The sequence below is a fragment of the Anser anser genome, assembly GCF_964211835.1.
Source record: "Anser anser genome assembly, chromosome: 1".
NCBI lineage: Eukaryota > Metazoa > Chordata > Aves > Anseriformes > Anatidae > Anser > Anser anser.
This window is the reverse complement of record NC_139720.1, coordinates 75,124,801-75,151,045: the sequence shown is the minus strand read 5'-3', so window position 1 is coordinate 75,151,045 and position 26,245 is coordinate 75,124,801. Positions and strand designations below refer to the sequence as shown.

General features: G+C 37.5%; 1 protein-coding gene across 1 annotated transcript in view; it reads right to left on the bottom strand.

The window, feature by feature from the left end:
• The window catches only part of EFCAB6 (EF-hand calcium binding domain 6), an 83,420-nt gene extending 58,105 nt beyond the window's left edge, over positions 1–25,315 (bottom strand). The window contains 4 exon segments of the mRNA XM_083819992.1: positions 16,603–16,720; positions 17,002–17,112; positions 18,285–18,531; positions 24,262–25,315. Coding sequence (XP_083676118.1) covers positions 16,603–16,720; positions 17,002–17,015 — 132 coding nt within the window. The 5' untranslated portion in view covers positions 17,016–17,112; positions 18,285–18,531; positions 24,262–25,315.
• Between the last annotated feature and the right edge of the window lie 930 nt (positions 25,316–26,245).

Below are 26,245 nucleotides of genomic sequence, written 5' to 3'. Positions count from 1 at the left end.
ATTTAATAACTTTAAAACACAGAAAAGAAATTAAATTAAAGGGTATGTAATGTGTCCCACTTGTACCTATTTTGCCTTTGTTATGGATTTACCCCATGAAAAGGAAATATAGAACAATTACTTTTGTTTAATCTGAGAGCATGTATTTCCATATAAGCAAAATGCAGAATTATTCAGCGCTCCTATTTTTATAGATTTATTAGGTATATTTTATAGTATTTCCTAAACTTGAAGATAATCTTAAAATTTTAACTCTCTTTCTAAAAATATGCTAATGAAAAGAGTTATTCTTTGATCTGAGTAGCACATAGAAGATTAACTCTAAGCATCCCAAGAGGAATCAAAAGATGACAGTTACTGGTGGATCGCTTCTGAGTAAGTCAGGTGGACTCATCTGCTGAAGTGACCTGGTCTTCTGAGAGGTCTGCTATCTTGTCTGAATACAAGAGATCACCAAAACGTTACCAACTTTACCTGCCACATCCCATTGATTAATATGCTCTCCTGGATACACACAGGCCTTGGCATGAATGACCCCAAGAAAATGAAAAAGTAAACACAGGACAGGTGAAGAAGGTAAATTCAAATGTTCTTTATATTGTTCCACTTTACTGAAGTTCAAGACTGAGGCAAAGGCTGGGTGTATCCTGGAAATAAATGAATGATTACTTGCAGCATGTCATCTGGAAGACTATCTTCCTTGTCAGTGGCTTATTCTTGGAAAGCTTGATAACTTCATAATAACCTTAAGTACTGTGTGCAGTTTTGGGCGCCACAGTATAAGAAAGTATAAAACTGTTAGAGGGTGTCCAAAGGAGAGCTACAAAGATGAAGAAGGGTCTGAAGTGCAAGATGTACGAGGAGTGGCTGAAGTCACTTGGTTTGTTCAGCCTGGAGAAGAGAAGACTGAGGGGAGACCTCATTGTGGTCTACAACTTCCTCATGAAAAGGAGTGGAGGGTCAGGCACTGAGTTCTGCTCTCTGGTGACCAGCGATAGGACCCGAGAGAATGGCACGGAACTGGGACAGGGGAGGGTCAGATGGGGTTGTTAGGAAAAAGTTCTTCACCAAGAGTGTGGTCAGGCACTGGAACAGGTTCCCTCAGGGCAGTGGTAATGGCCCTGAGCCTGCCAGAGTTCAAGAAGCGTTTGTGTAGTCCCAAAGCTATGGACAACATTTGGACAATGCTCTCAGATATATGGTCTGTTTTTTTGTGTGGTCCTGATTGGACCTGGGAGTTAGACTAGATGATCCTTGTGGGTTCCTTCCAACTTGGGATATTGTATGATTCTAATAGAGAAGCCTTCAATTAGGATTGAAAAAGGGAGCTGTGCTCATGGGAAAGCATTAACCACAGCCACCTAGCTGAGGGTCTATAACTACCTGGAATAGGGTCACACATAACACAGTTACACAAGAGACAAAGCCAGACAGAAAAGATCAAGCATGCTGATTGTCAGTGCATGAGTACAAGAAAAGTGGTATAAACAAGGGGGCATGGAAGTCCTTATGGTTCCTGGAAGACCTTGGAATTTTACCATTTGGTAAATTAAACCTTATTTGGAGTTCTACTGATAAAAGCCTAAGAGAATCTGAGTGCTAAAATTACAGGATGCCTACTATACATCCTCAAGAGGGAAAACAGGATTTAGATTTAAAGCTTTTGGAGATCTGAAGATTTTTTTCTAAGCAAAAAAGGAAGCAAAATCACCCAGGGTAAAAAAAAAAAAAAAAAAAAAAAAAGAAGATTTTAATTGGTTGGGTAAAGATTACAGCAGAACACAGGTTGTCCAGTCAATTATCAGAATGTGTCAGTGGTATCCTGTTGATGCTGCAAAATCTAGTGAAGTGAAAATCTTTCTAAATTTTATTCTAACTAACCAAGAGAAATGGCTTGAAAAGGGAAAATACAGCTTAGGCAGGAGGGTTGATGGAACAACAAAGCTTATGATTCTTGTAAAAGAAAGGCAGGAGAATAGTGAAAAAAAGCATATTTCTACATACTCAAGAATGTAAGGTCTCATAGGAAATGTGTTTAAAGGGAAAATGACTTAAGTAGAGCTGCCAGTACATCAGTGTAACATGCCATCGTAGTATAAAAGAGAAGCATGACTGTATATGACCAAAATCTGAAAGGCCGTAACACAATATGAGATTCAGTATCAAAAACATCAAGAGTAATAAGAACTCATTCTATAATACTTAAATAATATAAGAGCAATTGAGAAAAATTTGGGCTTTTTATTCAGTAGGGAAAAAAAAACTACCAACAGATTATATTAAGGGGAATGAAGCTCTTAAAGACTGTTTCTGTATCAGTCTTCAACAAAAAGTCAAATGTAAACAGGTAGCTTGAAAAATGAACACTAGTAAGAAATAAGGCAAGAACACATTATAAATTTTGCTATGTATTCAAACTGGTATGTAAAGAACTGGCTAAAATGGTGCCCCAAATTTATGCAGAAAAGCACACACACCACCTAACTTTAAAAAGAGGAAAGGAAAAGAACTGGAGAGTTAAGACCTATTTCTAAGAAATCTAGGCAGTAATTACAGAGTCACAAAGAGTTCAAAGCCTGTTAAGAGACACAAGAGCCACTAGGGATCCTTATGATCTACCCTGGTTTCAGGCAAGCTTCTATTTTAAATTATACTACCCTCCAATCAGCACCACTTTCACCTCAGTTTCCTAAGGAAATAAGAATAATGCAATCAACCAACATGAATGGTGGGTAGTCAGGTGACACTTTCAAACAAATGACCTCCTCCCAATAGCTAGTGAAGCACAAAAGTCAGATAGTTGAAAAGGAAAAAAAGAAGGTTCAGGATGATCTGTGACAAGATGCATCACTAACAGAATTGTTGATTTCAGATACTCCTGTCTTCAGAGCTGCTGATGAAAATGTGATCTTTGCACAGGTGGGTAGCCTCTGTTTTACTAAATAGCACCCTTAAAAATGAGGGAAGATAGGTGAATACCTTCATGGATATATTAAGGTAAATATTTCTTTCACTGGGTTCAAGTGAAAGGAAATACATGTGTACAATACAATTTTAAGGAAAACAAAGCTCATTACATTAGAATACATGATTTTTTTTCAGTTTCTTTTGTTTTTGTTGGTTGGTTGTTTGGTTTGGGTTATATTTTGTTTTCTGCTTGATTATGCAGACATTTCCATATATTCAAAATAAGAAGTGAGTAAACCATACATCTTTGTAACATGGGTGCCAATATTAGTGATGCTGGTTCAGACAGATGGAGGCCATACATGGAGGCCTGCAGTAGTCACAGCCATCAGGTGTACTATTGTTCCTGAGTAATGAGCCACGCTGATTCTACAGAGAATCACAGAGAATCACAAGCTTACTCATCAGATGTTATCTAAAGGGTAAAACCGCAGTTGTTGAATGATGCAGTGAGATACAATCCTTGTGGACCCTGTAAAGGAAGCTCAACCATTTTTACCTGAATTCTACAGTCTTTGATGAATGATACATACGTGTTTGTTCTCCTGATGCAATGCTCTGAGCATTGTACAACTGAATATATCTCTGTGAAATGAGAGATCAGCTGAGGACAGTACTTACTATTAGAAAAGAAGCATGTACCCTCAGTCTGAGTCTTTTTTTTTTTTTTCTTCACATTAAATATAATGTTGTCTGTATTAATAACAGTACCTTTCTGAAAGCTCTGTTTGCCTTTTTTCTTCCCTTTGTTGGCTTCCCTTTGATATATGTGAACTGATACCATTTAAGTCACCAGGAAGAACAGCAACTTTTAAATTATCCAAAAGCATCTTGTAAAAGATCCCACCAGAATTATTATCCTCATATTTAGAGCATAACCTGGATAAAATAAGAATTTGAAAACAATTTCAGAGGTTGAGAACAATACATAATACATATGTCTTAAGGCAAAGATGATCAAAGTAACACATTTCCTTTCCATATATAGTTAAGGGCATTATTCAGAAGGTTATCCTTAAGTATTGGAAACTAGCCTTCCCAGGCTCCTTCTGAAGCTAAAAAGAAAGCGGGAACCTAACATAAACACGATATCATTACCTGGAAGAGCTCTATTGTCTCTAGAAGGAGCCTAAGAAGAAAAGTATCTCCTGCCTGTAGTTACCCTTTGTGAATACCATGTATAATTAATGCTTGAATTATATAATGGATGCTTGGAAGAAATTTGGCTCACCCTCCACTATCCTGTCAAACTCAGCAGCACTGGTGGAAGAACTAGCTAAGATCATGGCCACTGCACCACTAGACCTGACAGAAATCATGAATGAACCCCCTGCCTACTGTAACTTGCCACCTGGCATAGGAATGTAAAATGAAATCACTAATGGCTTTATTTAATACTCCTGGCTGTGAACGCTAGCAGTCCAGGGTAGATGCTCTGTTCAGCCCCTTTTGTTATGCTGAAGGTAACATCCAGCCAAGAGGTCAGGTGGGTAACTCTCTGGGCCTGTTAAATCGCCCTCTTGATTCATTCCCATATAAATTAGCAGAGCTCATGAATCAATGCCCTTGTCATCAAGCCCTTGTTGCTGCTTCACTGAGCTGTTTAGCCTTCCAGGATTTCATTCATGTTCACAGAGCTCTGGGGAATTCCTGGATTAAAGCAGAATGCTCCTGTCCTTGTACTGTACTGGGGAAATATGGCATTCTCTGCACTCCACTTACACCAAAGTCCTGTAGATTGACACTAAAAACACATCTGTGGTAAAAAAAACACTGGTAACTTGACATGTCATGTGTTCCAGTGCCTTTCTTCTGAAAAAAATGAAATGCAAGCTTTCATTTATTTTGCGAAATCTAATCCACATCAGGGGAGAAAGTATCAGAATGGAAAGAGGGAAAAGAATCTCCATTTTCTAGTATTTGTTAAGCTCTGCTCAGTGTGGAGGAAAACAAACAAACAAACAAACAACAACAACAAAACAAAACAGAAACAAACAAACAAAAAAAGAAGTGAAGATTTCACACAGAAAATGTCTGTGAACACTACAGAGCAGCATCTGCTTTGTGAGTGTAATCCTTAAAAGTCTTCCAAATGCCCTTAAAAATTGGTCCTTCTTTTCCCCAGTCTGAATGTCATCTCACAGGTAGCCATCTGGGACAAGCATGCCAGCTACTCGGCTGCAGCAATAGCAGTATTGTCCTCAAGTGCCTCAGGATGAGTCACATCAATGCAAAAGTCCAATTATAGTAGAAGACCCCAAAGCAGAATATCATTTCAAATAAATAAGACTGATATGGCTGAACCACTGGAATTCAGAATGTAATTCAGTCACTTCATCACCTTTTGCTCAAAAACCCTGCATCCCTTAAAGCACCCGTGCTAAATCCGCAATCTGGTTATGACATTCCCAGCACAGATGTGATAGTCTTAAGCCAGTATGTATGCATTTAGAGGAGTCAACTATAATTCTTTTTTTGGTTATTATTTTAAAATACATCATTTTTAAACCTAGCATCTCTTACTGCTGTAGAGCAGCGAATGAACAGTGCCATCCACTGTTCCTCTGCATAATCCACAATGATTTTCTAGAATAGTTTTAAGATTTAACAACAACAAGCCACATTTGAAACAAAGAAATATAGATTGGTAAAAAGATGCAAGTCAAAACATTTTTAAAGTGTCAGGCTAAATCACAGAATGACAACTCTAAGAGTAATATACAAAGTAGATTTTTCAAAAATATCTCCTCAAATGTGGATGAACCATTCTAACTTAATTAGCTAATTTATACTCATTTATCCTAAAACCAAACATTTCTCCAATTGATTAGGTCATCTATTGCATTGCTGAACATAAATTCTCTCTTCGTCTTATTATAAGAATTACATTTCTTCTTCAGTGTGGTCATCAGCTCTCTAGAACATAACCCTGACGAATGATACTGCTAAGAACAGGTGCTCTTATTCTTCTGCTAGAGAAGAATAAACAATACAGCATGAATGAGACTGCGTTCATGGACTAAACATGGTCAATACAAGACTACATGTCCCTGAATGTCTTTGACAATGGAATTCAAACCTTGTCTTTTAGATGAATATTTCAGAATGCATTCCTATGAAAAGATTCCAAACTCATCCCATCTATGGTGACACATATCTTGCTTTGCTAAACACAGATAGCTGAACTGTTTAACAATGCTGCAGTTTGATAATGCAAATACGCTCTATGCTCACCATATCAGAAATCCTAAAAGTATTAATTTTTTTTCCTGGGGTTTGCTAGAAAACAACTTCAGTGTTCAGCATTTTGCTAGACTGATCTCACAGTGTTTATCTTGCATCCTTTTAAAACAAAGGTAAAATACATATTCACTAAAATCATCAGTGAATTAAACCGTACCAGTCTGCCTTTCACTGCTTTACTCTATGTTGTTTTCTTACAGGGAATGTTTAGAATTTCAAGTAAAGACCACTTTGTGATTCAAAGTGACTGTAATTCCTGACTTTTCCTACAGTACAGCTCTCTCATTGACACAAATAATGGTAGAAAAATTATTTAGAAAATTGTATAATTGCTGAGTCCCAGGTAATTCCAAGGATAATTACTTGTTCATGATCAATGACCACTGATAGTATGCTACATAGTGCAGAGCTATAAAACTGACAGATAATGAAAACATGTTTATTATATATACATATATATTTATTATTATAACAGCACACTGTGCTGGAAACATGACTTTTGTGAACCCAATGCATAGCACCCGAAATTTTCTCTAAGACATTTATAGAAAGGAAAATACATACAGTAGAATTGGTTTTACTGATCACATTCATGCTCATTCATATTTCAGGATCAAAGATTATTTTCCAAAAGCCATTTCCTATTGATGCTGTTGTGTTTGCTGCTCACTGACAATGATCAGCAGGACACTGGGTTGTAAAGTGTCAGACTGGAACTGATTTCTTTGATTTTCCTATTATGTTTTTAAAGGTAGGAAAGAATTTCACATTTTTCTGAAAGTCACTGGCTGTAAGAAGAGAAAGCTAGAGCTCCTGTGAGGGTAGATTAGACCCGATTATGACCCGACTGACCTGTTAGTGCAAAAAATGCCTAAATACAATTCCCTTTCCTTTGGACATAGATATCTTGACCTCATGCTCCCCATGCTTGTCCCTATTTTCACTCCCCAGTTTGGGGAGTCTGCTCATATTGAAAATGAGACTTCATGTTAACAATATTAAATTTCATTTCTCTGTTCTTTACAACAATAGCCTACTGGGGAAAGACATAACATTAATTCAACTCATTTTGTATTACATTGTGTTTGGAAATACTAAATTATGCTTGATAATGACTTGGATCTCCAGCACAGTAATTGTTCCTTTATAGAAAAGGCTCATGTCACCTTTGAAATAGTGAAATTATGTCAAACTGACAAGTTCCCAACTTGTAATTGTCATGGAAATAAGAGATTTACTTGCTGCTCATGTGAGGAATGGGGCATTTCCTCCACCAATCTTTTACTTTCTATATGCTTAAGACACACCAAAATCCTTAATGCCTCCAACTATAGCTGTCATTTTAAAAGACAGGAAGAAAGATAGGGTAAGAAAAGAAATTACATTAAATCTATTACAATTCACACATCATCAACTTACTTCATAAATGGTTGATCTGACAAAGAGGGACAACACAGCTGTAAGACTTTTCTTAGATGACTTCTCTTAATAGTGCCAGTACATTTAGGGTCACAGGACTGCAAAGCCTTATGAAAATCTTTCCAATTTTCTGTGATTTTATCAGAAAGGATCTCCTCCACCTGACAACTGAATGAATTAGTAGTGCAGGAAAGAGCAAAAAGTGTTCCTGATATTAAACCGTGATAGTGTTACCACATGAAAAACTGTACTAAAATGACAAACATAATTCTGAAAAATGATTAAAAAGTGACTGTGCAGGAAAGCGTATACCTCACTTCATAGACCTGCTCCTTTAAGTGACTGAAGAGACATATGTACTGACTAACAATGCAGGGTTTTTACTGTCTGTCTCTCCCCTTAGTCTGGTAAAACAAAACCCACTAGGACTGAATGAGTTCCAAGTGGCACTCAGCTTACTCAGGGCATAATTTGAAGACAACAGGCTTGCACAGGGGAAAATAACGACAAAAACTGGCTTATTTCACCTGTTTTAGGATCTGTCTATAGCAGTAGCAGTTAGAATAAAAATGTACTCGATCTATAAGTGAAAAGGCATTAAAACGAGATGGTTCTGAAAAGAAATGAACATAGGATCGCAGTTTGACAGCAAATCTCCATGTAACTGCAGATCTGGCCAAATACTGTACTGTGCAAAATTTCAGGTGAAAGAAAGGAGGCCGAGATGCCCTTCAGATTCTCTTGGCTGTCTGGAGGCCTAGGTGGTTTCCAGGTTCAGGTTCTGCCCATTGCTGTTATTAAGATTACTCTGATTGAGTTACTTCCTAAAGTAATGATAAAAATGAAGTGATTTCTTGAAAAAGCCATCCTCTTTTATTTGTACAATCTTTAATTGCCTTTTCTACAGGAAAGCCACATTGATGAAGCTGGCATCACCACTGAGGAGACAAAAAGTAAAGACTCCCATAAACTCAAGCTTACTTGCACCTGCTTTTCATCAATAGCTGGGTACAAACCAGCTATAAAGTCCAGAGCAGATCTACTCCTCAGAGCAGAATCTCTCTCCAAGTGTGAAATCACAGTGGCCAGGGTCATGGGTGGCTACCATGTCATCCCAGGTGGTATTTCATCCCAGCGTGACAACGACCTGTGATGCGTAACATTTCCTTTATCTGCCTTCCCCCATGCTAACATTTATTTCATTTGGGATGCTTATTTTAAATGACAAAAAATGGCCACTTTCTGTACCTCTCTACTACAAGCCTAACTGGCATAATTTGTAAATCCAACTCAGTGTGCGTATCGGCTGCATACGTAGGCAATGTCAGCATTTGTGCTTTCCCCAACATGCTAATTTTACAACTACTAAAGTTTGCCCTAAAATTTCAGCCAGACCATTATTCTACTCAAAACCAGCTGGAATGGAGTTGAGCTGCTGCATCAAACGTTGCTATTGTTGGAGCCACCAGGGTGGGACTCAGCCTGGTTTAACTCCTAAAATCAAAGCCTTTCAAAGCAATGCATTCCATTCAGTGCTGTTCAAAGGGACCTTCTTTTTGTGCATCTAGTATCTCTTGACACTACTCTGCTCTTTTGATATCTGTCAAAAACACTATTCAGACTACCCAAAACAAAGCTAAACATGGAGTTAAATCAGTTGACGTACTAATGCAAACCTAAAGAGATTTTATACTGAAAATTATCAACAGATTCTTAATATTAGGAAGATCTGCAAACTGCAGCTTATGTCTTAGAATAATCTGCTAGACAAAGAAGTACTGCTTAATCTCTGTCAAAGGAGATAAATAGTGAATACTGGCATAGTGAATTGAAATTTTGACCGCGGGATTCAGTATGCATTTATCTATGTACATACATACTGAATATACACTCTGAACATATACTCTCTATGTATGGTGAATGGTTCTAAAGGAAAACATTACAAGCAGGCTGCAAATTCAGAAGGTATCAAAGCTGTATCCAGGAAAATATACAACCTCTGTGTAGCGTATAGCATACAATTTGAACAGATGTATATTATAGAGAATAAAAGATAAAATAAGAAACAGCAAAATCTCAGCAAAACACATCTGACACCTGAAAGCAAAGAAGTACTACTGTCCCTCATCTGCTGTACACGCATATGTGAGCTAGTGATTCTGCATAATTTTCAAAAACATCACGTAACCATGAGATTCCCTTCCATTTGATGCACCAAAAGAAAGAGTCCAGAAGCACTGATTAAGAAGGATTACATTGCTGGAAAGCATGTGAACATACTAACACAGACAATAACTGTATGCAGAGTGTAACAGTTTACTAAAATACAATGCAGCATTTTGCTGCAGCTGTTATAGGGGAGGTTATGATTAAAGAAATAGCATTTACCATGGATTCTTTCTCTTCAGACAAGTCTAAAAATTCATGATAGTCAAGGTATCCACTCTGTTGTGGATCAATTATCTGTATTAGCTTCTGGAAGTCTTTATCTTTCACTTGAAAAACAAAGTAACGGAAAATGTGATGAAGGTCATTTCTTGTGATCTTTCCCTCTTTTTTTTTCTAAGAAAAAAGAAAGCATAAAAAACATGCATAAAAAAGGGCAAAAGTTTACTAAACTAGTGCTAATTCTAACATGCTATTCTACATGTCTAGATCATCCCGACCTACAACAACTAAGAGCTCTACAGATTTTTCAATAGCATTTGTATATTGAACCTAGTAGTTTTATTCTAGTTCCTGGTGAACATACAACTGGAATATTTCCTGGACGGAAGCCTAGAACTATGGATTGAAACTATAATGACCTTTCCATTACCTTTGCATAGATTATTTAGTGTGCTGATAAACTGTGCCTCATAACCTCGATTTGTACAATTTGACAATTCAGGTCAGCTTATCAGCTGCATTTCGTTCCTTATCTGTACATGCGGAGCCTTGAGAAATTCTGACTGTTGACAGTAGTTTGTTAATCCAAAACGTTTGACACCTACTGTCTGTGGATTCTGCCTTTCTTTCCTCACGCTGCCTTCGCATCTTCATATGTAACCTTTAAGTCAATTCTGCTGCCATGTTGGGTCTGTTGGCATTCTTGACCTGGCTACCGAGGGTGAATCAGCTTTCAGGGTGAATCTTTAACCAGCGCCTGATCCCCTGTCACATTGTCATGCCAATGGATATGCATTTGGACTGTAAGGTAACAGGCAATGTATGTGCTTATGCAAGGGAATCAGGATATTATTATTATTATTATTATCATTATTATGCGACATTTAAGGCATAGCTTCCCTCAGTTCCTATGGCAAGTAATATTCTTAATTTATGTAGGAAAGTTTTAAATATGGATTTGTACCAACTCTTTTCTGTGATGGTCTACTGCATTTTATAATTTCAAATTTGTTCCAAACCTTTTTTTAATAGATAATTTATTTATTTTCTCTAAAGAAACCTAAGGAAGTATAATAGGAGGAAAGAAGAAAAAAGAGCGGAATAAAGGCTTTGGAACAATAACAGAAAAATTAGGAGTAAACAATTCCTTCAGTGGTTCAGCTCCTGGCTAAGCACTAGAAAAATATCTTTCTGTTCATAAAATTCACCCTAAGAAAATTCTGTTTCCCTTTAGTCCCCCACAGAGATCCAGGGTGGCAGTAATTGTATAGAAGATGAGCAATTATTTACTTCATCAGTTGGTCTGGGAAATACTTTAAAGTTTTGCAATCAAAAGATAATGGTCTTCTGAAACTACTATCTGCTATTTGCATTTTCTTTAGAGACTGTTGTCACTGCATTAAATCATATGGAAACAAAACTTGTTAATATACCTACCTCTCCCAGTAAATAAGTTAGGGAATCTGGTACTGAAGCTAGAAAGATAGCTTGTACTTCACAAGAAACAATTGTACAGAATGAATATGTTTCACCCATGAAGATCTGCTACAATAAAAATGTTTTGTTTAAACCTTAGATAATATGGGAAAGTTAAAGTATACTGCATCAGTATTTATGAAGTAGCTTATATTTGCTTATTTGGCTATCTAGCATATTTAACTTGATTTAAAATAACCTTATTGCTCAAGATTATTATTTAATTCAGTTCCAGCATCAACAGTGTCAATGGGGAAGTGCTGTTTCATTCCAACAACAACAAAAAAAAAAAGTAGTAACCATGGTGTTATGTATAAATATAAACATTTGTTACAGGTCTTATGTATAAATATAAACATTTCTTACAGGTCTGTCTTTCAGTGTGGCAGCCTCCAGATATTGCTGATTAAGTGGTTGTTTCTTCTGCCTGTCTTTCCTTTCTACAATCTCAAATACCTCTACCTTTGTTCAAAATTTCATTCAGTAATGCCCCAGCCCAGTAAATTACTTAAAATCATGTAGTAAAGAGCCTTATTGAATCATAGCCTGAATGCTGTAGTTTTTATTATTATCTACTGAAATGTATGAAACCGGTTTCTTTTCTTATAAATTGCTAGGTGAATTAGTTCTTTTTGTGGTCATATACATACATACACAGATCATATCGTGCAGGGCTAAAAAGAATTTTTTTGTTTGTTTGTTTTTAAAATATAATTATATTGGAAAAGAATTGTGATATATCATCTATATAAAACCATGTAATAAAAAATGCTAATAGTCCTTCTGAAGATATGCCCAGTTCTCGTTTTCCTTGTGTCAACCAGACTGAAAGCTTTAATTTTTCAGTCTATTATTTGCTCATTGAATTTAGAAATAGAGTCTACAATTTAAGAAGTGCAATATGTAAGAAATCAAAGTAATAAAAAAGTAATAAAAAAAAATCCAGAAGTAATAAGAAAATCCAGATGTCCACTTAAGGGACGATCACACAATGCAGTGTATGGGACATACATATCCACATACATTCCATCAAACCTGACAGAAACTCATTTTAGCATAGTTCTGTACATCGTGAAGGCCACAGAACTGAAGATAGACAGTTCTTTATCAAAAGTTCATATTCCAGAACTAGACATGAAAAGGCAATCCAAACTCTACAGAAAGTCAGATGAAGTTATTTTTGAAAATGGAGTGAACTATGCAACAGTAGGCTCAATACCATGTCAGTGTTACACATACATTACAATACACATATCAGATGGCAAATTGCACACAAATATATTAGAGACATGATAGCACTTCCTATTTATATCATATGAGCTTGTAATAATTACTGCATAGTTCTAATTCCAATTAACTTTACCTATCATATTGATTTTATCCCTTCATCAAAACAGATTTTCCTTTGCCTGTGTGCACCAGGACCATGGAGATATATTCAGTGCTATGATGTGTATTTTAATAATATACATGACATATCCCTTCTTCTAAAAAATGCTGCATCTCAAATTAAGTTGTAGTCTGCATGTATTTATGCCTATCTTTAACTTAAATTTCAATCACAACCTTTTTCAGCATGTAATGCTAAATAGGTATACATGTCCCGTAGTTATTAAGATACAATACTAGAACTCGTAACTGCGTACCTGTAAAACTTCTACAATTCTGGAAACAGTGAAATTTACTTGATACCAGGTATCAGCACAAGACAGAAAACAGTTTAGTTTTTCTTATGAATCTGATGCATCTAAGAATTTGAGTTAGGAGACTTTCCTGTACCACTTGAATTCCTTGCTCTGAGATAAACAATCTCTTTTTAAAACATAACTAAAATATAAATAATGAAATAGTGCATATGAGCAATGACAACTTGATCCCACAATTCTAAATTTCTTCACACAAAGGAAATGCAACAATATGACCCTGAAAGAACTGTGGTGTCACATTTTCAGATGACACAAATGTCAATGCCGTAGGTGACTGGGATAACACGTGATCAAGAACAAGAACTATCAAACAATGCAGGAGGGTATAAAAATAAGAATATACAGTAATAATAACTAAAAAAACACAAACCAACAATAAAATAAGCTCAACTAATGTATACTGAATATTGCCCATTCAAATTATTTTTCATGTCTTTTTCTTTCCATGTTTTAGAATATATGGAAATCATTTTCAAGATATTCTAGAGGCTAGACAATTTGGTTTACTCTTAATTCCTTGGTGTTGAAACACTTGCAAAACTACTTTTTTCTAAGATCTGAGTTTTAGAGTGAATTACAAAATATTCCAAGACATACAACAGAATATCAAAGGGAACTTCATTCACTTTTATAAAACATCAATCTGATTCAACATTTTTGTACTGGGTCTGGCCGGGATGTTAACTTTCCCTGCAGCAGCCCATAGAGTGTTGTGCTCTGCACTTGTAGCTAGAACAGCACTGATATCAGACCAGTGTTGTGTCTGCTGCTGAGCATTGCTGGCACAGCATAAGGATTCTCTAATCCCTCCAGAGTCAGCAGGCTAGGGGTGGGCAAAAAGTGAGAAAGGAACATCACCAGGGCAGCTAACCTAAACCAACCAAAGGGATATTCTATACCATATGATGTCACACTCAGCAATAAAAGGTGGAAAAAGGAAGAAGAGGAGGGGGGTGGGCTCTTGTGAAAACGTCTGTCCTCCCAAACAATGGCTATGTGCATTGAGGCCCTGCTTCAAGGACGTGGTCAAGCATCTCTCATTTGTGGGAAGTAGAGAGTAATTTCTTTCCTCTGCACTTCCACACAGCCTTTGCTTGGTTTTTTGTTTGTTTGTTTGTTTTTCCCTTTTCCCCTTTCACTTTTTTCCCTTTAGTTAAATTGCTTAATTAATAATAATTTTTCCTTAATAATTATTTTTTCCTTTAACTAAATTATCCTTATCTCAACCCACGAGTTGTTTCTTTTCTTTTTCCCCTCCTCTTCTGAGGAGGGGGAATGAGAGAGTGGTTGTGGTGGAGTTCAGCTGCCTAGCAAGGTAAAACCACCACAATTTTAAAGTCAAATTTGTAGCTACAGTTACAGGAAATATTTTATTTCTAGATTGCACATTAGAAAGCACTGGTATTAGGTTAGGATTTAGTTTCAGAATATGGATTGACAGTAATGGAACAACAGCATTTTAGACTTCAACACATCAAGAACAGCTCAGGAAAAAATTAGTTGCAAAAAAAAGGCAACAGGCATGAAGGCTAGGCAGTGACATGAATTAGAAGCATGCTGCATGAACTTATTAAAACCTTTTAGATAAGAATATGAATTTATTTTAAGTCCTGCAACAGATAAAAAATTCAACTTCAAATCTATTTACCTTCTGAAATAAAAACTGCAGGAAACTTACTTTTGTTAACTCTAAGATATGAGGAAATTACTTGGTTTTCATGAGTTTTTCATAATAGCTGAAAACCCACTCATACAGCTCCATAAATATTTAGAAATGCAACAGATTCACACATGTTTAGACATTAAATAATGAGTACAATGGTGAGACAAATGCTCTGTTAGAGTATCGCATACAGCAGCTGAGCAGAATAATAGTATTCGTTGTGTTAATATGCAGACCCTGTTATGAAGAGAAAACCATGACATTCAAAAAGATTTTTCTTGAGACTGAATATTTTTCATAGCCTTCTTTCTGTACTAAGTATCTAATCCAGTGTTATCACATTTCATTTTACCAATAACGAAATCAACATTTAAAGAAACTACCACACTTGAGAAGAGACTGCAGTAGGCAACAAGAGGCGCAATCTGCTTGGGCCCAGAGACAGCCCCAAGCACGAGGAAGACCAGGGAGGGACGGAATGCAGAACCAGGCTTGGAGATGAACCCTGCATAATCAGAACATAACACTAGATAACTAATTGTACCCAGTCAAGGTGAGATGGCAACAGTTGCAAATTAACACCTTTATATATTCATTATATATATTCATTCCTTGGTGGTAGCTGCCAACAAGGTTGTCCAGGATTTGACAGAGGCAAAGCAGGCACTGTGTCCCTCTTGGACCTGCTTTCCTGGGGCAGTCTGCTGCCTTGGGAGACGTATACCTTGCTTACACACAGTGACATGCATTTTGATTTAGAAATGAGAACAGTACAGAATCAAATGGCAGATATCAAACAAATGCAATAGATAAATCAGAGAACAGACACCTTCACATGGAATTATAGATAATAACCATCCTCTAGTGTCTCTCTTTCCAATGCGGTCTTGTAGGGGCTGATTTGTAGCCCTGTAATATACATCCTTCTTATGCGTACATATGTACATACATATGTCTCTGTGTGTGTGAGTGCGTATAAACAGTAAACACAGCACCTGTGCTCTCTCTTGCTCCATACACATTTGTACAAATAACCTCTACAAATAAAAACAACCATAGATAACAAAGACAAATGGAACGATAAACTGACAAAGAAAACAAACCACTGATACAGCGTGACTCAGAAGATCAAAGAATAAGCTTTCTAACAAAGTCCTACATTGAGAAATTGAGAAAATATCCTAGAATAGAAGAGGAATCTTAATTATAAGGAGCAGTAACTCTGAAAGATTTGCAGGTAACATATAACATATATATATAACATATAATCAAAGCATAAATAAATTGCCAGTATGATGTTAGGCCTAAGGGACTCAAGAAATCCTTGGATGTAGAAACAGGGGAACACTGTGCAGTATCTGGAAAGTTACATTGTTTATTTTTCTGGAACAGAATACAACTGCTATGAAAGCACCAATTCTCATTTCTGTCATAACATTTCATGAAATACCCAGAAAAAATAGCATGGGTTGAAAGGGAGCCACAGGGATGATTAAAGAACTAGCCAACAAGACTTCCAGTGAAATTCTAGTTCAATAATTTTTCTTTATCAGAAATGTTATTACAGATTATTTAGTCCCAGGTTGCACATATCTATGTTAAAGAAACTGGGAACAGTCTCTGCAAGTAATGCAAAATAAAACTGGCAGCCACTAAATTACTTTGAAGCTGGTATACGACACAAATGGTTAGCTGTAAGAGTAGTTAAGCAAGGCAACACCTAACAATAATTGTTCTTACTTCATCAAGCATAAGGAATGCCTGCTTTAAAGACGGATAAGCATCCTGGGTATATCTGCACAGCTTCTGAAGCACAGTGTCACTGGATAAAGCTTCATCTCCTCTAGTTGGATTGACTCTGCAACACGAAAAAAGACAGTCTTTGCAATGCTTTCATGTCTCATCCTCTTCTGCTCAATATGTTCTTTCTAGAGTAGGAAGAATAAATCACCTCATTAAGACTCAGGGTACGACAGGATTCAAAATAAGAGTGTGCACTTAGAGAAAGCATTGCCAAAAGATTATTTAATTGAATTTAATCAAGGGTGATCACTGGTTGGATACAGTTTCTTCATTTTCAATAAACATTTTTAACATGAGTTACTCAGAACTCACATAAAAAAGGAACTTCTTACTTACTTATTTTTTCTCATAGGAATTGTCTGCTTATTTTCAAAGGCGCCCCCAGGATCCTCATTTTTTTTCTAAAAATTGTTGCCAAGCAATTTTACCTGTGGCTTTCAGTCCAAACTTGATTAAAAAAAGAACAAAAGAAAACAGTTTTAAAAGGTTTTTGTATAAAAACACTCTGCATTCCAAGAGGAATTTTAAATTAGAAACATTACATCATCATTAAGATATCAGTGTGTACAACATTCATAATTAAACTTCCATAGCTTTTCTTTGTTACTAAAAATGTAAACTGAGCCAAATTATTTTCTCAATTCCAAATGTCTAGCTGTGGAAGAACTAGACCCCAAGTGAGAATTCATCTAACCAAATGTACATGTCTGCACCTGAGTGAGTTACTCCAAGTTCCCTTCATAGTCATTGGGAAGAAACAGGCACTTTCAGGACAGGATTCATCTCATCCTAAAGTAGACATCTAAAACCGGTTAGATGACTCCTGCCCATTGTTTCCCTCCAGTGACTATGAAATGCAGTCTAGGAGGAGCAGTTCAGATGTAGAAGCTCACATTACAGATGTCTAGAATGAGATAGTATTTAATGCATCCCTTCTCATTATTTACACATAACAGTAGAGAACCTAACTAAGGGGAATAGTATGTTTGTTTTTTCTTTAATCTTTTGGTGCTGATCACATCCATATGCAAAAACTCCAAAAGTATTGGAAGTGTTACACTGTGATAAAAATCACAGGAACTTAACTAGTATCATATTTGAAGAACAATTACTCTAAAATTAATAAGGACTTGATCCCATGACCCCCCCCAAATCATTGACATATTTCCTATTCAGTTTCAATGGTACTGCAGAAAGGCCCAAGTGAGCATGGTTGAATGCACTCCTACTTCAGGAGGAGCTTTGTAGGTAATTACATCCCTCATATAATATCAGAAATATTCTGATTCGCTACTCTAGTCATCTCAGAAAAGCTTTTAAAACTCCTAATGCTCCTTAGAATGGTGGCAGGTGACGCTTAGAGCATTTGCTAATCCAGGATGCCTAGGACAAAGCAAAAAAATAACTAAACGCAATCAGAGGTATGCAAGCCTTCCTGGATCTTTTACAAAATCAAAACAAAAAAAAAACACTCAAATTTTTGGACTACATGGCAGTTTCCCAAGCTCAGCCAACAAAGCAAAATGCAGAAGTTACAAGAATCACTGCATTCACTCTGTCTGTCTGAAACTGGACAGCATGTCATATTTAAGGGAAGGGGATAAAACTGGACTACTTACTATGGTCCTGCCTACAAACAGCACACACACACCATGGTTCATTGTCTCAAGGGATGAGCATCTCAGACTACACAAGCAGCACAATTGCACCAGAGCCCAGAACAAGGGCTGGGAAGGGCCAAGCACTGAAGTATCAAGGCAGATGAATGCAAAGATAGTGATTTGAGTTTCACCAGGAGAGCCATCTCATGCCCTGCAGGGAGGGGCTTTGCCAAGAATACCACTGAGGGATGAGGTATTAAAAAAGCTGTGGGAAGAAGAAATATTTTACATCTGATTATTGTCTTGGATAAATGAATATGAAACAAACAGTATGAAATAACAGGTGATCTTTAAAATTAAGGCCAAGATAACAACTGTTATTTTGAGTCCACAACTGAGATCCCTTCCCACTCAAATGTCTGTGGTCTATTAAATCACTTGAATCACGCTGTAGAGAGCAATTCTGCACTCAAAATGAGCAACCAGCCAAAGCTGCAACACAGCTACAAAGGTGCAGTGGTTTTCCTGCACTCTGCAGGTGGTTAACAGGTCACAGAGCTCTTTCAGTTTCGCCCATCTCCCTATGGCTGGCCAACACATCCCTTTTCTCTTGCAAGTTCTGTCATGGAAAGGGATGAATCAGGCCCTCACAGGAGCAAGGAAGAAATTCCCCGCAGTAAGTTTTGAGGATCAAATTAAAGCAAGCCCTATTTAGGCAAAGCTCTCATTAAAATCAGTGGGAATAAAACTGAGGAAGGACTTTGGCATATTTTAATGACTTCAAAACAATCCCTCTTTATAGACATAATACTGGCCCTCAGATTTCAAGCTGTGTTAGAAAGGCAATATGTACATAATTTAGCTGCCACAGGTGTAATAAGTGAGGCACAGAAAGATCATTCCACTGTAGGGCCAGAAAAACTGCACACATTTTGAGAGTGGTAAGCCAGCATTTTATCTACTACTATAGTATGCCAGCTAACTTATTAAAGCAATTAAACAGAACACTGCATTGCTTTTCGGAAGTATACTTAGGGTTATGTCCAAATGAAAAGGAGTATACTTCCAAAAGAACTGACAAATTAGAGCTGTAACAACATGGTTATCCAGTAAAGTAATGTGATAAATCATCTCATAGTGATCCTTTACAAAATATTACCCATTGAAAAATTTTCAACCATCAATGCCTTAACATCTGGCAAATCTTAAATCAGAGAAATGAAACATGAGGGTAACACAAAAAGTTTTAAACTCTCTGCTGCTGAAAACCGTCCTCATGTTTTTAACTGATGTAATGTTCACCAAAATCCTGACCAGCTGATGACCATGATTTATCTTATATCACAAATGAAGTTCACCAATAAGGAATCTGGGTAGACTCAAGAAAAAAAATGCTTAGAAGGCTAGGCCTGTCATTTGGACATACTTCACACTGGTTATGTATGATTTGCTCCCTAGAGTCAACAAGAATACCCTTCATTCATACTCCTCAAACTGTAAAGGGAGGTAATGCACAGCAAAGCTCATGTGGTGATACTAAAATACTGTGAAATTCATTCCTTCTATATCACTCTGTGTATAATCTCAAGTTCACAATTTTTCGTTTCTGACTGAAAGAATTTTCAACACTAGAAATGATGGAATTCAGGGAATTTGGGACTTGGATGAGTGATGTCCTTTGAGTGAAGTACACCTCAACAGTTTGCCTCTGATGTATTTGATCACGCTGCAGCGGGGACATATACAGAGAAATAAGTGTGTAGGTAATCTGGTCCTAAACCAGTCAAGGATGAAATCCTAGCTGAAGTCTAAGGTAAAACTACATCAACTTCAATGGGCCCTGAATTTTACATCAAAAGCCCATGAGATGTAAATACCTCCAACATCCGTAAAATGCTATCAAGTATTATTTCTTATAAACTGCTCACTACCACACGTCATGTCATGTTATTTAAATATAATCTTAAAAACCTTGAAATCATGTCCCTTGCCCATCAATTACTATTATATTTATTATCAGCTACAATGAAATTACTTTATTATTTGAATTAGATTACTACAAAGAACTTCTGCTGTTGTTCCATTCACCTGGTGGATCTTTTGAATTGCATTATCTGAGAAATATCACCTGAGAGATACGGCATACATAGACTTGAACATTTCTGTTTACAGCATCATTAAAATGTCACCATATTTTTCAAATGCTAGAGAAAGCTCCAGTGGAAGAGTACATGCAGAAATCTTTCCATTATGCAACTGCTCTTAATAGCAAGATTACTTCAAGATATAAACTGGCAAGTGACATTAATTGAAAAAACTACAATAGCAATTTTTTGACAAAGTAATAATTGATCATTGTTATATCACACTGTGAATGACTAGAAGCAAATCCGATTTATCTGCTGAATGCACAAAGCAATATGGTTACTGCAGATGATATTCTCCTACAGCACCTGCTGCTGTAAATCATGTATATGCACTGAGGTCTTTTCAGCTATCTACTGCACACAAAGAAAAAAATAATTCAACTGTTTATTTACATGGATGATTCAATTCTTCAAACAATTTAAATGTATAAACTATAAATTAAGGTATCATTAAACAGAGACAAATGATCTAGTTACTGAACTCCTCACACTGTATGATCTGGGTGCCTTGTCCTGTTGCTGTAAGCTCAAGCAATATTTTGAAGTAAAAATACTGTGTAAGAGTGAAGCTGTTCTTCCTTTCTCCTTGACTGGCCATGTGCCCTTGGCAACATTGCCAAAGAGTACAAAGTATATTCTGGCAGTATCCTTCTCACAGTTTTTACCTTCTGAGTATAAAAGATTAATCATGGGATATCCTGGTCTAGATTTAACCAAAAGCCACAAAAACATCTATTCCTATGATATTTTGACTTTATAAAGGAAAAACGAGTTTAGGAAACTAGTCTTCATAAGCCGAACTTAAATCATGTCCAGGAAATCAAATTTTGGAAAATATCCTGTGGCCTAAACTCAGGTTTGCTGAGATTCTGGAAGCAAGGCAGGAAAACGTTTTCTATTCATTTACCTTCTGTACACTATAAAACCTACAAGTTATTTGAGTTTGGGTAATAATAATGCAAAAATATCTGGTTACAGTGAAATAACACATTGACTTGAATTCAGTAGTTAAAATTATTTCTCAACCCTCACAGCATTTTCATAAAAAATATTTACAATGTCAACACCTAAGTTCAAAAGACTTTTGCCTCAATTTAGTTTACATTCAAAATTTCAGGTTTGAAATTGTTTACTGTGCACCGCAGAAAGGTCCCTTCAGTTAACTTTTTCAGTGACTGACAATGAACAGGGCAGAGTGAAAGCTTTCAGCATTAGTTTATTCATTGCCTTTAGTTTTAGTTCTCCCTTTCTTTTTCTTGCCACACTAGCATATTTTAAAAGGAGAGGCTTGTAGAGTCATACTATCGCTGTGCAATTATGGTACTAATAGTCATGAAGCTGTTCTTTCAGCAAATTCACACACACTAGTCACTTGGATGCAAGACAGTAATGCTCCCTTTAGGAAATTAAATACAAATTTGTGAGCAAATAGAAGAAAGCAAGCGCCAACTTAAAGCTTCTACTCCATTAAACCTCTATACCTTACTGCAAAAACCTTGGCTTTATACGCAGTTATATCAGCTTTTACATACTGTGCTATACACACTGCAAAGCAGGCACAAGGAAGATGAATTAATGATGGTAGTCACAAAAAGCAATAATAAAGTTATAAAGCAGCAGTGCTAAAAAGCTTCCCCTAAGAAAATAATATGGTTCTGTGAGAAACACTCTGTGGCCAATAACATAGGCTCAGGCGAGGATCTTGAGTTTCTCCCTTTCTCTGTAGGCAATAGCGGATAGTTTCCATACAGCTATTCCCAACCTGGCTGTTGGTTCTCTCCCAGTTGTTTGTTCTCTCTGCTCAGTTGTCATTGGGCATTTAAGTCTCCACAAGCTAACACCTCACAAGCATCAAACATGACAGATTGTGATACATAACCCTCTGTCACATTCACCCATATTTTGAAGGGGTATCCCGTCTTACTATTATCTGGTCATGCCTTTTCCAAGTTGCCAATTGACAAAGGCCCTTCCCAACAAGTTAGTCCCTGCCTTGGGTACATACAATAATTGCCCAGTAATCATTTTATCCCCTAGTCTCAGCTTGGTATTCCCCCGAAGTGGCACCGTTATCCCAGCCCCTTCTACCCCCATCACTTTTAGGGTTTCATTAGTTAATTTTATCCCTGATACTTTACAGGCCAGTAGTGACCTAGCTGCCCCAGTGTACTGGGTTCACATGGCAAGATTCTGGGGGGACTACAGTGGCAGCCGCCGTGAGAAGAATCCATAAGCCTCCCTGTGGCAGATAAGGGACAATTTCAGCCGGCCCCAAAGCGGCCCACCGCTGCCCAGAGCCAAGCCATGAGCAGCACAGTCTGTGCCTCTGTGAGAGCATATCCAAGAAAGCGCAAACAAACAAACAAACAAAAAAACAAACAAAACCTGCTGCTCAACAGCAGCTGGGATAGAGAGGAGTGAGAAACCTCCCCGCAGACACCAAGGTCAGCGCAGAAGGAGGGGGAGGAGGAGCTTCAGGCACTGGAGCTGAAGCCCTCCTGCAGCAGCCTGTGGAGAGGCCCCTGGTGGAGTAGGCTGCCCGCCCCCCCCCCCCCCAGTACTTGGGAAATTGACCAAACGCCACAGCAAATATACCAAAACTTCTAGACTGTTACTTAGGTAATGCCTACATCCTCTTTCCCTGCTCATTCAACTTCAAAGACTGTAGCAGCTGAGAAGTTACAGGGAGTTGGAAGTATTTGGAGGAAATGGAAAAGAAAAGAGCCTTTCCAAGTCAGTGAGGATGCTTATTACCATAGGCATAAGAAAACTGTCCTCCGTTTACTGAAATTATATTTTTAGTAGTAGATCATTCTGGAAACATATTGACAAAGAGTGCGTTAGTTTCTAGAAGTATTTTCTGATATGCTATAATAAAACTAAAGTTGTGTGTTAAGATTTTAAGTGATATGAGTCAATGTTTTTAAAGAAATATGTAATGAAAAGCTACTACAACAAATGCACAGATTAGTTGCCATCATTTTTACCTACTGTTCAAGTTTGAAAAACAGAAGTTCTGTTTTATTCTGCATGTTCCTGTTTAGCTTATTAGATACACAACATTAAAAACATATATTAGAACTCCATATTCCTTAGGCTAAACCAAAATGAGAGCTCATCAAAGCTTGATGACTAAGGTATTTCATAATGTAAATTGCTAGATCACTCTGTCAGATCAAAGTAATGACTTCCTCTGAATAATGACTAGTTATCATTGTCTGACAATTATTTTCTTACTTGCATTAAATAAACTCATAGTGGATAGGTGCTACTGCAGATTTTTTTTTTTTTTTAACGTGGAGGCAAGCTTAGAACTGAGATTGAAGCTGGAATAAACATGGCCAATGACCTCTTGTGATCATAAATATAATTTTAACTGAAGAAGGTTGGGGAGGATGATGGAGGAATGTAACTGCTTTACTGTGTTCTACCTGCTTTATGGGAAGTTGAAAAGAAACAAAGTTTTCCAACACTCATTCTTGTGCCTTTATGTCATGATAATCCTGGCTTTCTGAGAAAAGAGAAGCTGAGGCTGTGCATCAAGACTGTATGGTTTACTACAAACTCAGTTATGCAGACCTGTAACCATGCTTTCTCAGCCTTGAGAACACAAGAGGGACACCTTTTTCTACCTTCTCACTAAACTCTTTTCTGCCCTCTTTCCTCTGCCCAAGATTATATCTAAAGCATATGAACTGTCTGCATAATATCATTCAAATCCTACATACAGTGCCATTTGGTTGGCCAGCTACATGAACATGAATTTTAATATATCTGCATATAGACATTCCTCTTCTAATAATATAAGAATATTTTGATACTCTTAAACAAATTCCATCATAACTTACTGTGAAAAACACTCTAGCCAATAACATAGGCTCAAGCGAGGATCTCAGTGAGGTAGCAATTTTATTCACGATTGCAATGGCAGGAGTCCCACAAGTAGGAGCACACCTACTAGTTCCATAACACAGTTTATATATTTTTTTCTCTACGACGGGGACCCTCCCCTGTTTCCCCATTGACTGGGTAATCCAGGTTCACAATCTCTCCGGTGCTTCACAGACAATACATGGCTTTCAGTTGCCGGCCTGTTATAAATCAAATTTCTTTTGACTTTTATACTCTTTGAGGTGGTAATGTTTCTTACACAGTGATTTCCGCCTAACTGCTCTAAGGAGTCTGGTTGTCTGCATTTTACAAGGTCATCTGTTAAGCTTTCTTATCACTGCAAGCATATCTCAATACCACATTCCTACCCTCTAAACAATGTAACTATGTGCAAAAACAACATTTTTATTCCCACACTTACATTAAATCATACCTAAACTCTGTAGCAAGTTGCCTGGATGTTACAGAAGGCTGGAAATTTTGCAGCAGCTTCACTTGAATTAAATGGGAATGGCATTTAGCAATTAGAACTCATTTCCACATGGTATTAATTTCCACAGCTTTGAAATTAACCTTTGATTGCAAATAGTTATTTTCAAGATATTTCCCTTGATCAGCAGTGAAATTGTTAATACAGTTTACACTTGCCATCCTCAGATTGTATCCAATTGCTTGGAAAGAATGAGCAGTTTTCACCTTTCAGAATGACTGTTTGCTAGAGAATTCAGAACCAATTGCGGGAATAAAAATGTTGTTTATGCACAGAGTTACATTTTTTTAAAGGTAAGGAATGTGGTATTGAGATATGATTGCAGTGATAAGAAAGCTTAGCAGGCGACCTTGTAAAATGCAGACAACCAGACTCCTTAGAGCAATTAGGCAGAAATCAAGGTGTCAAGTCAGATAAGTGAAGAAACATTACCACTTCAAACAGTAAAAGTCAAAAGAAATTTGAAATTTAACAGGCCGTCAATTGAAGGCCATGTATTGTCTGTGAAGCATGGGATACCCTGTGAAGCACCCTGTGAAGCAGGGTGAACCTGGATTACCCAGTCAATGGGGAAACAGGGGAGGGTCCCGGTTGTCGAGAAAGAAAGTATATGAACTGTACTATGTGACTAGTAGGCGCGCTCCTGCTTATGGGATGCCCGCCATTGCAATCGCGAATAAATTCCTACTTCACTGAGATCCTCGCCTGAGCCTATGTTATTGGCTACAGAGTGTTTCTCACAATTTGGGGGCTCGTCCGGGATCCAGTCACCTACCGGGGAGCCCCACTGCCGCAACAGCAGGAAGGCATGCCCTGCTGATTTCAGCGGTCCTGTGCATCGACGGTGGCGGCTCTGCGGAGAGCTGACAGAGGACCCAAGACTGATTAAGGAGACAGGATTCATGAAGTACTGGGGAAGGGAAGAAGGTAGACACTCCGGGTTTAAGAATTGATCCGGTAACTCTGTGCACAGACCAAGGTAAGAAATATTAAGTATTGCCTTGGGGGTCGGGTGAGACTCTGTGTGACATGTGATTGAGACGTACTTTTGTACGGAGCGAGTGTGGACTCCTGATCCGCGGTTCCGTAGCTCTGTGAGGGGCACAGCTGGAGATGGACAAAGCGTGAGATGAAAGAGAAAGGAAGAGTTTTGGGAAATTTGGTGTGTGGTACCCCTTGCACGGTGAAGTGCTTGGCAGTACACCAGGGAATCTGGTAAACTCACAGGTGTGCGGTACCCCTTGCACAGTGAAGTGTTTGGCAGTACACCCCCATTTTCCAGAATTGGAATGTTAGTGTGTGGTACCCTGCAGGAGGTAAATTTCTGTAGCAGCACACTGACAAGGGCTAGGAGAAATGGGAAAATATGGGTTCCAGGGGACAGGGAGATATCCCTGGGGGAGTTCCTACCGACAGTTCTTCCTGAAGAATGATAAGAAATTGGAAAAATA